We start from the raw sequence: 15,983 nt of genomic DNA, 5'->3' as shown, positions 1-15,983 counted from the left end.
AACACATTAGCAATACTGGAATCCAAAAAATAAGACAACAGATGAAAAACGCTACAAACAATATTCAAAATATTGTTCTATCTTTCCGTTGATTTGAGAATATACTGTTGGAATACTCATTTAATATTTATGGTTAGATAAATTTTTAATTTAAGAGTTTTAGTTAAGATGGGAGTTCTTGTCATAATCGAAGTTAAAATCCTGGGTTAACCCCTATATAATTTAATGCTTTAGATGGAAGGAATTGTCTTGCTTAGATAGTAGAAAAGCAAAAGAACTTTAGATTCAAAAGAAGAGAGAGAGGATAGATGAAGTGGAGCAAAAGAGACTAAAAGATTTGGCTTGTTATTATTGATTATATTTGAGGGTTTTATTTCATTTTATTTTGTACAAAAAAAAAATTAAGTGACGAAGATGAGATTTAAGCCCAAGACATTACGATGATCTGTCAAGATCCTTACCAAGTCAACACATTCAATCTTACGATAATCAAGAAAAGAAGGGTTTTATTATTGTACAAAGTAACATTAGCAAAATCAAAACTACATCCTTCAGTCTTACGATACCACATGCAACATTTGATATATGAAACTCCACACGAAGAATTTATTTATATATGAAGAGTTTTGGAAAAATAAAGCTTAACTTGTTTCCTACTTGTAGATCAACATACATGAAATTAGAGCAAACTTGATCGAGAAGCTTAAATCAAACTCATTAAGATTGGGCACCAATGCAACTTAAAAAACACCTAAGGTTCAGCTTCTCGATTGCATTTTATCAATTTCATGTGTGTCAGTCCTGATTAAAAGAATTTTAAACAATGATGAATTAGACAGCAAAAATAAATAGAAAATATATTGGATGACAGTTCAAACTATCCTTCTAAATAAAAGGAAGACCATTAAATCACACAGACACACACTATATATATATATATATATATATATATATATATACGAAAAACAGAAAAGAGGACTAAGAGTAATCTCGCGTAGCTACGCGATGCAGAATACAATTCTCCAAAAGGGAGATGTGAGTTAAGCTTCGGAAAGATAACATAGGATTTTAGATAGAGTACTGCAGTTTTCAGAAGTTGGTACACATGCATTTACCTCATTTCAGAGCATCCAATCCAACAGCATCACTTATTTAAGATCTGTCACTGAATCGTACAACACCCATCGGGTTTTGGTGTTGCAGTTTGCGTCGGTTTCGGTTTTGGTTTCGATGTATTCTTAGCATTCTCCGCCAGGTTAGGAACTTGCAGTATCTAAAGACAATAAACACAGTTGGAATACAAGTAAATAAAACAATCTCAATCTCTTCTTTTCTTTTTTCTTCAAAACATCAGTCATAAATAATCTTAAACTCAACCATGTATTTAGTTCTGCTAATGTCAGTGTCTTTGGATAATCCAAGTACATCATCCTATGATCCATTAAAGCATCCATGTGAATATTGTAGAGTTGTTTATCAAACTAGTTCTGGCAATTTGGTTTAGGGTTCTCTATATGTGTATATTAACATTACGTCTCATATGCTCACCTTTTCTGCGAGATCCTGAAAGCATTTCGCCACATTTTGTCGTGTTTTTGCACTGCATTCCACAAACAAATACCCTTTGGCGTTCGCAAGGGCACTTGCTTCTTCCTTTGTCACCTTCCTCTCGCTCTCCTGATGTATGCAAAACGATGTGGTTAATTTCACAGAACTGTGCATCTCAGCTGCACATACAGACCGAAATATATCGATAATTGATACAAGAAACCTTCTATAGAAGTCCTACCGACCTTTTTACATCAAAGAAAATGCATTAAGAAAAGTAGATGAATAAATATAACTGCATGACATCTATAAGATCTTTCATATGGTATATATTTTTTCATAAGATCTTTCTTTGGGAACTCAAAAGGCACAGATGCCCTCGACGGAATAGATTATATAGCGTCTCAGGTTCTGATAAAGGAAGACTAACGTTATGAGCATGCATTCCCTTATTTGCCAAATGATTCTTCAAAGGAAGCTTAAACATCGAGAAAAGATCTATGCGTACATGCATACCATTTGTACTGCTGAAGCTACGATATGCTTCCCTAATGTTCACGATACTAGCAATTGGATCTTACAGTTCTGATGACACAAGGATGAGACAAGGTGTGAAGAGTTTACCTTATCCAATTTGTTTCCGGCAAGAATCTTAATACAGTCTTGATTTGTAGAGTATTGCTCCACTTCCTTGGTCCACGTGTCAGTCAAATGGGTGAAGGTTTCTGGCCTCGTCATATCATAAACTAACAAGCAAAGGATTAATCACTGTTGACCATTTCTTCAACTCTATTCTACTTACAACAAGTAAAGGAGACTATGCAACATCTTTGGGTTCACTGTTTCCGAGGAAGCAATCTGGTTGTAGCAGCCATAAATTTAACAAAGAGATGTACGAATGACATTAAAGTTTTGCTGAGGAATTGCTCACCCATAATTATTCCATGAGCACCTCGATAGAAAGACGTACTTAATGTCCTGAACCTCTCATTCCCAGCTGCGAAAACATGCACAAAATACATATTTTTTGTCATGCTGATTACATGTCAAACTCTTGCAGTCGGTGTCTTCGAGCAACAGGGATAATGGGAAAAGACAAAGTCATAAAAAGGAAAAACTTGTATGACAATGCGCAGATTATACGTTCTTATATACACCTACTGAATGTAACGATAAGAGAAAAAATGACAAGAAAAAGAATAATCAAATATTTAGAATTATATAATTATATTAATGAAATATTTAAATTTGTGAAATTACTTTGATTGCGAACCTTTCCTAATGTCAATTGATTATCTTGAATTTATTGAGTGATTTGTTTGAGAAGATTCTTCCTCAATGGAGTGATTTATTGGAAAAGATTTTTTTTTTTAATATGGCCTCGCAAGATTGTGCTTATATTAGAAACATCAATCTTAGATCCTTATCGCATGAAGCGAGGTTTGGCCCGAGGTTTTGTAAGGATGTCAGCAACTTGATCATGTATGGAGACATGAGTAATTTGAAAAGAACTATTGACAATTTTATCTCAAATAAAATGATAATCAAAGATGATATGCGAGAGTATGTCGCACCTTAGTATGTCGCACCAATATTATCACAAAAAAAAAAGAGGAGTTTGATCGAGTGAGATACCCAACTCGGATAGAAGATTAGTGAGCTAAGATATCTCAGTTGAAGTAAAAGCGTCAGAGCGATATTTAGCTCCCATGGATGTTTGAGCAACTGTTTGTTACTTTTTAGAGCACCATGCTATCGAGTTAGCTCCAATTAAAATGGCATAAGCAGATATGGATATGAAATCATCACGATTATTAACCCAATCAGCATCTAAATAGGCAATAAGAATGAGTAGTTAGGAGCATCATAGAATAAAGACAATGAGAGATGGTATGTTTGAGATATCAGAGAGGATGCTTGGCAGCCATCCATTGATTTAAATGGCTAGGTTTATGTATTGAGCAAATTTGTTGACAACATAAAAAATATCTGACTGCCTAAGTGATAAGTATTGCATAGCACCAATGAGACTGATATTTGGTAGCATTGTAGGAGCACAATTGTCATTAAGGAAGAATTGTGTTATGGTGCCGAGAGGCATGATTGTCTCATTGATATCTTCTATTTTGAACTTAAATCTTGAATATAATTGTGATGTGAGAGAAAGAGGCATTTAGCAATAGATAAAGTTCGAACTCTGGAGAAATAAAGATTTGATGCAGAAATAAAATAAAAATTTACTACTATAAATGATTATAGTAAACAAACGAGCGGACGATGAAAATCAACTTCTTATACAAAGAAAATCTTTACGATACTTGAAGATAATATTTTTTAATAATTTTATAGGTTTTGAGGAGACCTTTATTTATACTAATTCTAGGCTATGAATGTTGAATATCGAATTTTGATGATGAAAAGTATTTTGTGATCTAATAAGCATTTTGAGTGACGCAAGATTAATTTCGATCACGGAGAGACAATTTAATTAAAGCAGAAAAAATCAATGTTGGGCCGTAGTGGAACATGTCAAAAGATTAGATGTCGAGATGAAGGATCGGTTGATGTGTTGGCATAAGGTTTCGTGCCATGAGTTCGAGCATTGGGCCAAGAAGATCAGACATTACGTAAAGGTGATCAGATGTTACAAGAAGACAACATGCTGATTGAGCAATATGCTGAAGGAGATGACGATGCACCGAAGGGTCGAACGAAGTACCAGATGAACCAATGATATGTCGGATAACATATGATTAATGCTTTGTAATAATTGTCTAGATCGAAGTAGTTTGAGGTCTAATTGAGTTGGTTTTACATATAACTATGCCAACTTGATTAAGAGCCAATTGGGCCTGAATCAAGATTGAATCGAGCCTATTGTTTGACCTATTTAGTGTCCTATAGCAGGATTTTGCGGTGGTACCGTCTAGATTGGATGGTGGTACTGCTCAGACACAATCTTCAAGACTATGTCAGACGGTGGTACCACCATATTGGGTGGTGGTACTGTTCAAACATAATCTTTCATATTATGTTACGGTCCTAATAGTTGATACTAAAGCCAAGTTTTTCTTGATTGGATTAACACCCAAGAGAGATGACTTTTTTTGGCTTTCAAGAGGGTCTTTCTATTACTCGTCCTCCTATGTTCAATGGAACGAACTACACTTATTAGAGTATTTTACTTTTTTTTAATTTTGATTTATAAAATATCATTAAACTTGGTTTTCAAACTCATTCTAAACCTATAAATGAATGGAATGACTTTGAGAAAAAAAATTAGTTTTTTTAAATGTGAAAGTTATGAATGCTTTATTTTATGTTTTGGATAAAAACGAGTTTAATCGTATTTCGACTTGTGAAACTGCACATGACATTTGACACACTCTTGAAGTCATACACAAAGGAACAAGTAGGGTTAAGGATTATAAAGTTAATTTTTTGATGCATGATTTTGAATTATTTCATATGAAACCAAGTGAGACCATTGGAGACACGCACACTCGTTTTACGGATATCGTCAATGGTCTAAAACCACTTGGTAAAAGTTTTTCTGATTTTAAACTTATTAACAAGATATTAAAGTCCTTTCCAAAAAGTTGGAATCCCAAAGCAACAGTAATACAAGAAGCAAATGACCTAAATGACTTTCCACTTGAAGAACTTATCGGGTCTTTAATAACCTATGAAATGAGTTGTATAACACAAGACGAATATGAGAACAATTTTCCAAAAAACAGGAAGTATATGGAATTAAGAACCAAAGAATGCCACTTAAGTGATAACTCAAGTGATGATGATGACGACATAGAACTTTTGATGAGAAAACTCAAAAAAATTATAAAACAAGAAACTAAAGACAAAAATGAGCTCAAAAGGAACACAATAACTTGCTATGAATGCATTAATCAGCTGGAACACCTCAAAAGCAAATATCCGCAACAAAAGAAAAAGAAGGCATTCAAGGCAACATGAGAGGAATCCAGTACATCCGAAGACGATGACCAAATTGACAAAGAAGAGGTGGAAAACTATGCCTTGGTGGCTTTCAACAATGGGATAAGTGGCTTTCGAGTACATTCGAACTAACTTTCCTGAATAGACAATGATAAGTTCTATGTCCATGTTTACAACAAAAGTTGCATTTGCTTTGGTGTCGAACATGTAAGATAGAGCCGTTAATAAAGGTGGTTGGATTTTGGTGAAGACTTCTCACAAATCTAATTCTGCTTCTTTTAGGAACGTGACTATTATTTGTAAGGATCATATTCAAAGACTTGCTACCAACCTCGAATTTCTTAAGGTATCCTTAAGTAGCAAGTTCTCCTTTTGGAGAGTTTTTAGATCATGACATTTTATACATGGAGCTAAACTATCATGATATTCAGTTTTTAATTTATCAAAATTACTAATAAGACTATCATGCTCCTTTTTTAACAATTTATATTTTCTACTAATTATTTTGCATTCATTAAATAAGTCATGTAAAGCATTCAATAATTCATCAAATGATAAATCTACATCAATTAAATTCGTTACCTCCTCTCCGATGGCCATTAGGGTGTAGTGAGCAACTTGCTCAATGTTGGACTCCTCTTCTTCGGATGCACTTGAGACTTGAGTCATCCCATGTTGCTCTTAGCGCCTTCTTCTTTGGTGTTCTCTTCTTGGCTTAGGGACAATCACTTTTATAGTGTCTCGGCTTCTTGCATTCGTAACAAATAACTTGGTCCTTCTTGGGTTCAAATTTATTTTTTGTATCATTTTTAAACTTATTTCTTTTAATGAATTTTTAAAAAAATTTTGTTAGAAGTACCAAGTCATCGTCATTGTCCTCATCACTTGAGTTTTCTCAAGTGGTCTTCTAAAGTTCTAAGTGTTATATCCTTCCTGTTCTTTAGAAGGATGTCTTCTTACTCTTCATGAGCTTTGCAAGTTATTTCATAGGTCATTAATGACCCGATTAATTTTTTAAGAGGAAAGTTATTTAAATCTTTAGTCTCTTGAATAGCAGTGACTTTAGGGTCCCAACTCTATGGAATGGATCTTAGAATCTTATTCACGAGTTTAAAATCCGAAAAACTTTTACCGAGTCCTTTCAGACTATTGACGACATTCGTGAAACGGGTGTACATGTCGCCAATGGTCTCGCTTGGTTTCATTCGAAAAAGTTCAAAAGAATATATTAAAAGATTGATTTTTGACTCTTTCACTCTACTCGTGCCTTCGTGAGTCACTTCGAGTGTGTGCCAAATATCAAATGCAGTTTCACAAACAGAAACACGATTGAACTCATTTTTATCAAGCGCACAAAATAAGACATTCATAGCCTTTGCATTAAGAGTAAAAGTCTTCTTCTTCAATTCATTCCAATCGATCATTGGAAGAGAAGACTTTGAAAATCCATTTTCAACAAGATTCCAAAGTTTAAAATCTATAAAAATAAGGAAGATCCTCATTCGGGTCTTCCAATAGGTGTAATCCGTCCCATTGAACATGGGTGGACATATAATAGAGTGGCCCTCTTGGTTTCCGGCGTATGCCATCTCTCTTAGGTTTTAATCCGATTGAGAGTTAACCCCACTCTGATACCAATTGTTAGGATCAAGAGCACTAAGAGGGGGGGGGGGGGGGGGGGTGGGGTGAATTAGTGTAGCGGATAACTTTCGACGATTTAAAACAACGTTCGTACGATCAAAACGCTTTCGATGAAAAACCATTTCGGAAAGTTCTTCAACTTAAGATATCTTAAGCGAAGTACAGTTGAAGAAAAGCAATGGAGGTAGTTTGCAGTTAAGATAGAAAGAAGAATGTAAATACAAACTAAGATTTAGAGTGGTTCGGTCAATCTTGACCTACATCCACTTTTGGCTTCCTCCTCCGATGAGATCACTGACATCCACTATAGGCCTTCCTTCAATAGGCGAAGGCCAACCATCCTTTTACATCTTTACCCCTTTTGATAGGCTTAGGAGACAACCCTTATAGATTTTCACTCCTCTCTTGAATGATCAAAACTTAGATGAAAAGAGGGAGAAGAACTTTTGGCCTTTTATAACACTTTTGAGCTCTCAAATTCTCAGAATAAGATTAAGATTTTCAGTGCACTTTTATGCAAGAAAGGGTGGAGTTTATATAGGCCCCAACTAGTTCGAATTTGGAGCTCAAAAATGTCATCTCCCGGATTTCCGGGGTCCTGGCGGTACTACCGCTATAATTGGGCGGTACTATCGCCTAGCATTGCTCGGAGACCGAGCTCAGGCGGTACCACCGCTTGATAGGGGCGGTACCACCACTCAGCTTCGCTCAGAGATCGAGCTCAGGCGGTACCACCGCCTAGCATTCCTGGGAAACTGAGCTCCTAAGTGGTGCCATCGTCGGCCAGAAATTTTGGGTCCGAATGGGCTGATCCATTTGGCCCAATTTGGATTTTTCAAGGGCCTAATTCCCCCCAAATTAAGTTAATGGGATCACCTCCCATTCCTAACTTAATCTACATGCTAACTATGATATTTAAAACATTAATACTGCAACTTGCTCCGGTGCATCAATCGCTTCTTTCGACGAGCTTCCGGCGAACTTCCGACGAATATTCGGCGAACCCTCGACGATGCTCCAGCGGACTTCCGACAAACTCCTAGACTTGCGACAATCCACTTGGCGAGTTCTGATGAGCTTCTTTGGTAAGCTCCTAGACTTCTCGGACTTGTTCCCGTAGAACCTCCAATGACCGTTCGGACTTCTGTCGAATTCTCGAACCCCCAACATGATCATGGTCTTGACTCCGGCTTAACACCTACTCCATATCTTACTGTCATCGTAGTTAATCCTACACACTTATCTCAATATATGGATTAGATAACCAAATGACAATTGACTTCATCATTAAAATCTGAGATTCAACACAACATTCGAACTCCTTAGCGTAATGTCTGATCATCTTGGCCCGATGCCCGAACTTATGGCACAAGCCGATACGTTGACTGATCCTCCGGCCCGACTTTTAATTTTCTGGCATGTTCACTGTAGCCCAACATTGATTCTTCCTGATTTAATTATCTTTCCTGATCGAAACTAGTCCCGCGTCACTTAAACACATATTAGATCACAAACACATCAATTGATTTCATCATTAAAATATAAAATTCAACAGATACAATGTTGTCACAACTTCTATTGTATATGATCAATACATAAACTTTATTATTTACAATGCATCAAGAATATAATATTTTCTTACACTGAGATGGATCTTCTTACCTTGGGATGAGTAATAATTTTTTTACTACACATGCGATGTGTTTCCCTTCTTCCTCTACTATTTTAGTATTGTTAATATCATTAATTGCATTATCTTGGGCACCTTTTGCTATATCAAAGTCATCTTTATGACCTGCAAAGTTGATAGTCTTATGAGCACGACACTCATTAGAATGATGACCAGACTCCTCGCATTTGAAGCACTTCCCAACTAGGGGTCGAGCATATAGATTGTTTGTGATAGTCGAGATATTTTTAGTGTGTCTTATTGCTCCTTCAGTATTTGTATCTTGATTTGTAGGTTATATTGTCTTAGTCATAACTTGCTTCTCTTTGTTAAGAGCATATCATGTTATCAAAATAGAGAATTGTCAAGTAGTAAGTAATTAGAGGTCGAGTCAATAATATTTCAGCCTTTAATGTCATATCATGAGCTTCATCTATTGTCTATAGAGTTAAAGATATTCTATCTTTAATTATAAATTTTAGTTCATTGACATACCTTGTTAGTCTTTTATCTTTAATAAATTACATCTATCTAAAAGGCGTAAGAATTCATTAGTATACTCGGTTAAAAATCAAATGTCTTAGATGCAGTTTTGATATTGTTGAAACAATAGTTGTTCATAGTCTAGGAGTAGGAATCTTTCCTTGAGAAGTTGCTTTATCTTTCGTCATGTTTGTATTGGTGTCTTTTCTTATCTTCTATTAATCGAGAATGTATCTCACTAAGCTGCTACATCTCCTTTTATTTCGTATACAAAAAGCTTGACTTATTTGTGATTAGAAACATCTATCACCTTGAAGAAGTTTTCTACTTCATAACTCTAGTCAAGAAAAGCTTCAACGTTGAGGTGGCCATTAAAATTAGGGAGGTCTACTTTAAAGCGTAATCCTCAAATAGCCTATTTCATTTAAGTGGTGCTTGATATCTTCCATATCTTTCACTATTATCTTTTGATTCATCATCATATACTATTGGTTATTATAGGTGAATATTACCACATTGGTTAAAGTGTTGAGGTTTAGTTGCACCTATACCTCTTCTTTGATTAGTTCTGTGATAGTATATAATTCCTTCATCTTCAATTGACACATCTTCATAGGTTGATTGCCTACATTGGATTATAGGCTCTATTGATTTTTAGGCTGGCCATAAGAATCAGCTTTGACACAATTGATTCTACCATTATCATGAGCTCTATTAGTACCAAAACTCAAGATTGTGAGCATATCATGAATCTCTTATAGTTTCCGAGTCATCCTTGCTAGTTATAGGTGCTTTGCAAACCAACCACATGTGTGATGACACTTGTGATCCACTACACAATCTGTTTTGGTTAATATTAATAATGACATTTTCTCACCCTATATTACATAAAGAATATATATATATATATATATATATATATATATATATATATAGTGATGTCCTTGAATCAATGTAATGAGAAATTAGATAATGATGAGATCATGATAATGAAACCAATCTTTAAATACAAATTCTAAATATTTTTTGTCATTAGTTACTCGAGAAGGATATCGAGATAACTGGATAGACCGATGTACTATATACCCATCCATTTGATGGAGGTGACTAGTCTCATAATTACTTGTACGGGGACACTAGGGATATAGTATATGTGCTAATTAGAAAATGAATTCATTGAATGATCCATTTGTGGAATGTTGGATGGTTAATGATACCTCATTGTTAGACAATGATTCCATAGTCCCAATTGTGTATATGATCCTTAGACTTAAGATATCAAGGATGCCTTGTTTGAGTGCTTCATTTTTTTATGTCGGACTTATAGGTTTAGAGATTCCAGATCTAGTACAACTAGTCATTGATAATGATAGCCAATCTTAAAAAAGTAATCATATGTCAATAAAGGATTATCCACTTACGATATCATGAGAGGAATATTTCATGTATTCTTATTCAACCAAATCCCTAATTAGGGTTACTTAGATTGAGAGAGAAGGAGTTCTCCGAGAGAATCCAATAAGAGTGAGATTCGGATGGATTCTATATGGGCCTAATAGCACTATGCCTAATATACGATCTCTAGGATGTTAGATAGATGAGGGATTATAGATATATGATAACTTAGGACAAATATGTCTAATGGATTAGATCCTCCTATACCGTTTGAGGATTATGGTGCAATGGCATAGTACATCTATAGTCGATGAGTTAAGTGAATTATTATGAGGATATTAATTTACTGATTCAAAAGGAGTTATAAGTTAGAAGGGATTCTAACATATGTAATTCATAACCAGCTCGAAATTGGGCCTAGAGGGTCACACACAATAGGTGGATGATGCAACGAATAGAGGATTGGATATAGAATATCCAATAAGTCCCTTTTTAATGGATCTATTGGGTAAGACCCAATAGAACATGGAGCTTAAATTGATTATTAGATGAGGATCCAATACCCATTAAGCTATTAGATAGGATCCATTAAAGTTAACAAGAGGGGCTCTTTATAAATAGAAGTGGGGCTCCACGAGTCATAGGTTTGACCCCTTAGAACCATCGGCCTCCCATCACCTCCTCCACATCTTTGTCGTGAGCCTCTATGGTGTGAGGACTGTAAGAGGCCTACCCCTCCCTTGCTTACTACTGCTACTCCCTATTGTGTGGTGGAGCATTGTCATAAGGAGATAGTCCACTATAAGGAGGTGCATCATCGTTACCATCCACTATGTAGACTTCTACTAGAGAGGAGTTAGTGAGAGCTTCTACATCTTACGGGCTAGGATCTGTATTCTTAGGGGATAAACGACTTTCCTTATGTGAAAACATCTCTCCCCTTGATGCTTCCTATTTGGGAACAATTTTTTTGTTTGAATTTTTCACTATGCATATGATGCTCCTCGATGTTTTCTAATAATCCTCACTTCTTGTGCCTTTAATGCTACCTATAGGGCTGGCATTCTCGGATCACTGTTGTTGGGGTTGTTGCCATTGCCTTCATCATGAATGCCATCAGCATCGAAATTATCATTGCCATCGCCAATAATGCTATTGTCATTATCGCAATTATTACCACTAAACCTCATCTTAATGGGTTATAGGGTTGTATTTAACAAATTAAGTTTTTGATACATAATATCTACAATAAGTATATGAGTATAGAGCATATTTTTTTAATTTCCTAACCACAAACTTATTATGCTAACACCAAGAGCAAGGCTCTAATATCAAATGACGCAGAACAAAAATAAAATAATAAATTACTACTAGAAAGGATTATAATGAACTGACTTGATAAGAGAAAATGAGGGAAATTAACTCCAAAGAAAATCTTTATAATACCTAAAGATATTACTTTTTTATGATTTTATAGGTATAGAGAAGGCCTTTATTTATATTAATTATAGGTCTTGAAAACTAGTTAACTAATAATATATGATAATTGAAAGAAACAAAGTATATAAACATAAATAATATGAGATAAATAAAAGCAATAAGTGGTAACTTTAGGCATTTTAAGAATAATCTTCTTATGCTAATTTTGTATTAAGATTGCCAAGATCTTTAATCGAGAATCTCCTAGAGAGAGTAGAATAATATCTTGAATAAACTGCTTATAATTTTTCATGATTAATAAATTATCTACATAATCAAAATATAAATTATAATAAACTTGTTAATATATATAAAAAAATAAAGTATTAATTTGGAGTTAACAAAGTCGAGGGTGAGAATGAAGTCCTTCAATTCATGATACTAGACACGAGGTGCTTGTTTTAACACATAGAGTGATTTATGAAGGCGATACATATAATTCGAGTACGAGACATCAACAAAGCTCGATGATTGAGACATAGATTTCTTAAGTAAAATGATCATGAAGAAAAGTATTATTAATATTTAATTAATTTTCATTCAACCATAAGTGAGAGTAAGAGAAAGAATAAGCTATATTGTCTGTGGTTTAATTTGACCGATACTTCCATCCAAATATTGTTTAATTCAATAAACCTATTTGTAAGTAATTATATTTTGATTAGAAACAAAAGGAGCTAGCTCCCAAGTTTCATTCTTTACGAGAGTATTAAGCTCTTCACACATGGCCTCTTTCCGCTTTGGATCTTTAATAGCTTGAGTGATAGAGGAAGGTTCAAGTGTCTGATGACTTAAAAATATTATTTTGTGATATGATAATCAATTGTATGGGTAGATCGAGAGAACATGGATGTTTGTGGAGTGATGAGCCATACTATGAAAGGTAAGCCAGAAGATGCTCTTAGAGTGGTATTCGCCGAATGAGGATTAACCACCAATGGTAAGTTGCTAGCTTGCATTGGGTTAGAGGGGATGGGTATATCTGAATAGGAACCAGATGAAGTTGATGCACGAATTGAACTTAGTAACGACTCATGAATGGAAGGTAAGGATGCATGATTACCCACCAAAGAATGTGGGTTTTGAAAAGGAATGTTAGAAGAATCATGAGTGGAAGGTGATTGAGTTGGAAAAGAATATTGAGTAATAAAATTTTCAAAATATCAAGATTGCAATGATGGTGACATATTTAACTAATTTGAGATTATTTGTGTATTTATTTTATCATCAGTTGTGAACATAGATGTGGATGAAAATTTATCTTCAACAAATTAAACACCAAGTTAAAAGTAGGTCACAAGTTTGATTCGATCAAAACAAATGTAAATAATTATGGATGTCTGAATAACCTAAAAAAATACAAGTTTGGAAGATTACTCTAATTTATGTTTGTTATAAAGCCAGAGCCAAAGCCATAGATAACAAAGATATCCAAATAATGATAATTTCAAATAATTGGGTTTGATGTGAAATAAACACTAAAAAGATTATTTGTTCTTAAGAATAGGTGTTGAAAGTTGATTAATAAGATAAAACAATAGTTTTAAATACATAGGTCCAAAAATATAAGGGGAGAGATGCTCGATGAAAAAGAGTAAGGCCTGCATCGATAATATGTTGATGATGACATTTAGTGGAAGCTATATGCTGGGAGTTGTAGGGATGAGAAATTAAGTGTTAAATTCCATGATGAGAAATTAAGTGCAATGCAACAATAGAGAGAGAAGATAAAAGAATAAAAACTCAATAGAAGTTGTAGTGTTACCTTTAACCACGATCAAATAAGCGGTGCAAGAAAACAATAACAAGAGAGAGGATCAAAGAAAAAAAGGAATACTACGTTGAAAGAAGAAGTATAAAGTAAAAGCTCTTTGGGGCAACTATTGTTCTGATACCATCATATTAAAACAAGAGGGACCATAAGAAAAGACAAAACACATAAAGCTTGAAAGGATAAAAAAACTTATGTTACCTTATGCACACTTAGTCAACATAGTGATATGAGAAGGGAAAGAATAATCAAATCCTTAAAATTACATAATTACATTAATCAAGTATCTAAAATTGTGATATTGATTAATCTTTCCAATACCTATTGATTGTGAGTGATTTGCTAGAGAAGATTCTTTCTTGATGGAGTGATTAGCCGGAGAAGATTTTTCCTTCAGAGTGAGGATTCGTCTCATCCAAATTGAGACTATATAATTAATTCCAAAAATACTATTCCTTTAGTTTCCTTATATGTAACTAAAGACATACAACTTCTACTCTAATCTTCTGATGGCTTTGTTTTTAATCAACAATCGATCAGCTAATCTGGTCAGTAATTTCAGTAGATTTACAGGTTTTTGGAGAAGAGACGGACCCTTTCAGTTTCTTTTGATAGTTCATTTTTGACTGGAACAGTGATTTTTGCACCCGATTCTAAGTAATATATTCTACTCTTGTAGCAAAAAGAAGAAAACATGGCATGCTTGCCTCATCGAGACAGTAGGTCGTATGGCGCAAACTAGGACTCATGCCAAAACCATAGGCTAAAATCCAGGGACGTTGGGGTCGGCATGCATGTTCTTCATCTAATGACATGGTACTTCAAATAAAGAGTAGACTAGTAAAATCATTGCAGAAAACTGTTTCAGAAGCATGATGAGTGGCATGTCAGGAGTATCATAAGCTGAAAAGAAGAGGAACGATTAATGTTGCGAGTGTGAGAAGTCATGTATATCCTTGACAATTCAAACAGACCAGTGTCCCATATGGTAAGCTTCAGCTTCTTGTCACCGACTCTGAGATATTTGATCTGGAAATCCGTCCCTGTAAACAGATGCCAGAGAAACCATGAATTCTTTGCATGCATGCATGCAGGCATGGCGGCATAAGGTCATCGGAAGCAAGTAATCCAACAACACGATGGGGGTAAGCGCACCGAGGGTGGGTGGGTGGTTGTTGACGAAGTGGGACATGAAGCTCTGAATGAGGCAACTCTTCCCCACGCCGGCGTCCCCTAACAACAGTATCTTGAAGGCGTAGTCGTAATCCTGCTCCGCCGATGAACCCATCTCTCTTCTTCTCTGCTGCTGCTGCTGCTACGAGTAGGGAGGAAGAAGAGCTCTGATGTCTCCCTGTGTGAGACTGCAGCCGTGACTTGCTACAGGTGGTGGGATATAAAAGTACGGTAGAAAGGCAGAGAAAGAATCGATGCTTTGCGTTGCTTTGCTCTCTCTTTTTCTTTCTATCTTCTCTTTGTATTCTCTCCATTTGGCTCCTTGTCGGCCACTGCCGCCAGAGCATCTACCTTTCTTCCTTGAGAAGAGATATCGGTACTTGAAACGAAGTCTGTAGGTGTCCACGAAACACACAATGATAGCTCCATTACTTCTTTCTCGCTAGAAACCAAGCTGGCATTTGATTCGTCCAAGTTAGAATATGAATCAGACTTTCACTGGGATTGATATTATATCACGCTTATGCGTAGATTCAAACTTTAAGCTCGTGTAACAGCACATTAACTAACCCGCATAGCTTGATAGATATCATAGATTTGATATTGAAATGATCATTTCTTATATATATATATATATATATATATATAAAATCGAAAAAGAACATATTCTTTGATCTTTCCCAACATCTTTTTCTTTACATGGATTTACAATATTCTCTGCTCAACTTGTTGACGGAGGATTTTGAGGAGGGTTCAAAACAGCGTAAGAAGATAGTACAAGGAAGTCTCGTGTCACCTACCTTTTGTTCTTAGACAACGCACCAAAAAGAGAAAAAATAGAACGACAACTATGTATCACTGTCGATT

General features: G+C 35.2%; 1 protein-coding gene across 1 annotated transcript; it reads right to left on the bottom strand.

Moving 5' to 3' along the window:
* Nucleotides 1-979: 979 nt before the first annotated feature.
* On the bottom strand, nt 980-15,320 carry LOC135612500 (ras-related protein RABC2a-like). Its single transcript, XM_065108876.1, has 6 exons — nt 15,099-15,320; nt 14,918-14,986; nt 2,480-2,545; nt 2,173-2,294; nt 1,549-1,677; nt 980-1,273 (listed from the first exon to the last, which is right to left on the bottom strand). Exons 1-6 carry the CDS (start codon nt 15,229-15,231, stop codon nt 1,163-1,165), a joined length of 630 nt encoding a protein of 209 aa, XP_064964948.1. The 5' UTR covers nt 15,232-15,320; the 3' UTR covers nt 980-1,162.
* Between the last annotated feature and the right edge of the window lie 663 nt (nt 15,321-15,983).

This window comes from Musa acuminata, chromosome BXJ2-5 (genome assembly GCF_036884655.1).
Source record: "Musa acuminata AAA Group cultivar baxijiao chromosome BXJ2-5, Cavendish_Baxijiao_AAA, whole genome shotgun sequence".
NCBI lineage: Eukaryota > Viridiplantae > Streptophyta > Magnoliopsida > Zingiberales > Musaceae > Musa > Musa acuminata.
Note: the sequence above shows the minus strand (reverse complement) of the source record. Positions and strands in the feature narration are given on the sequence as shown.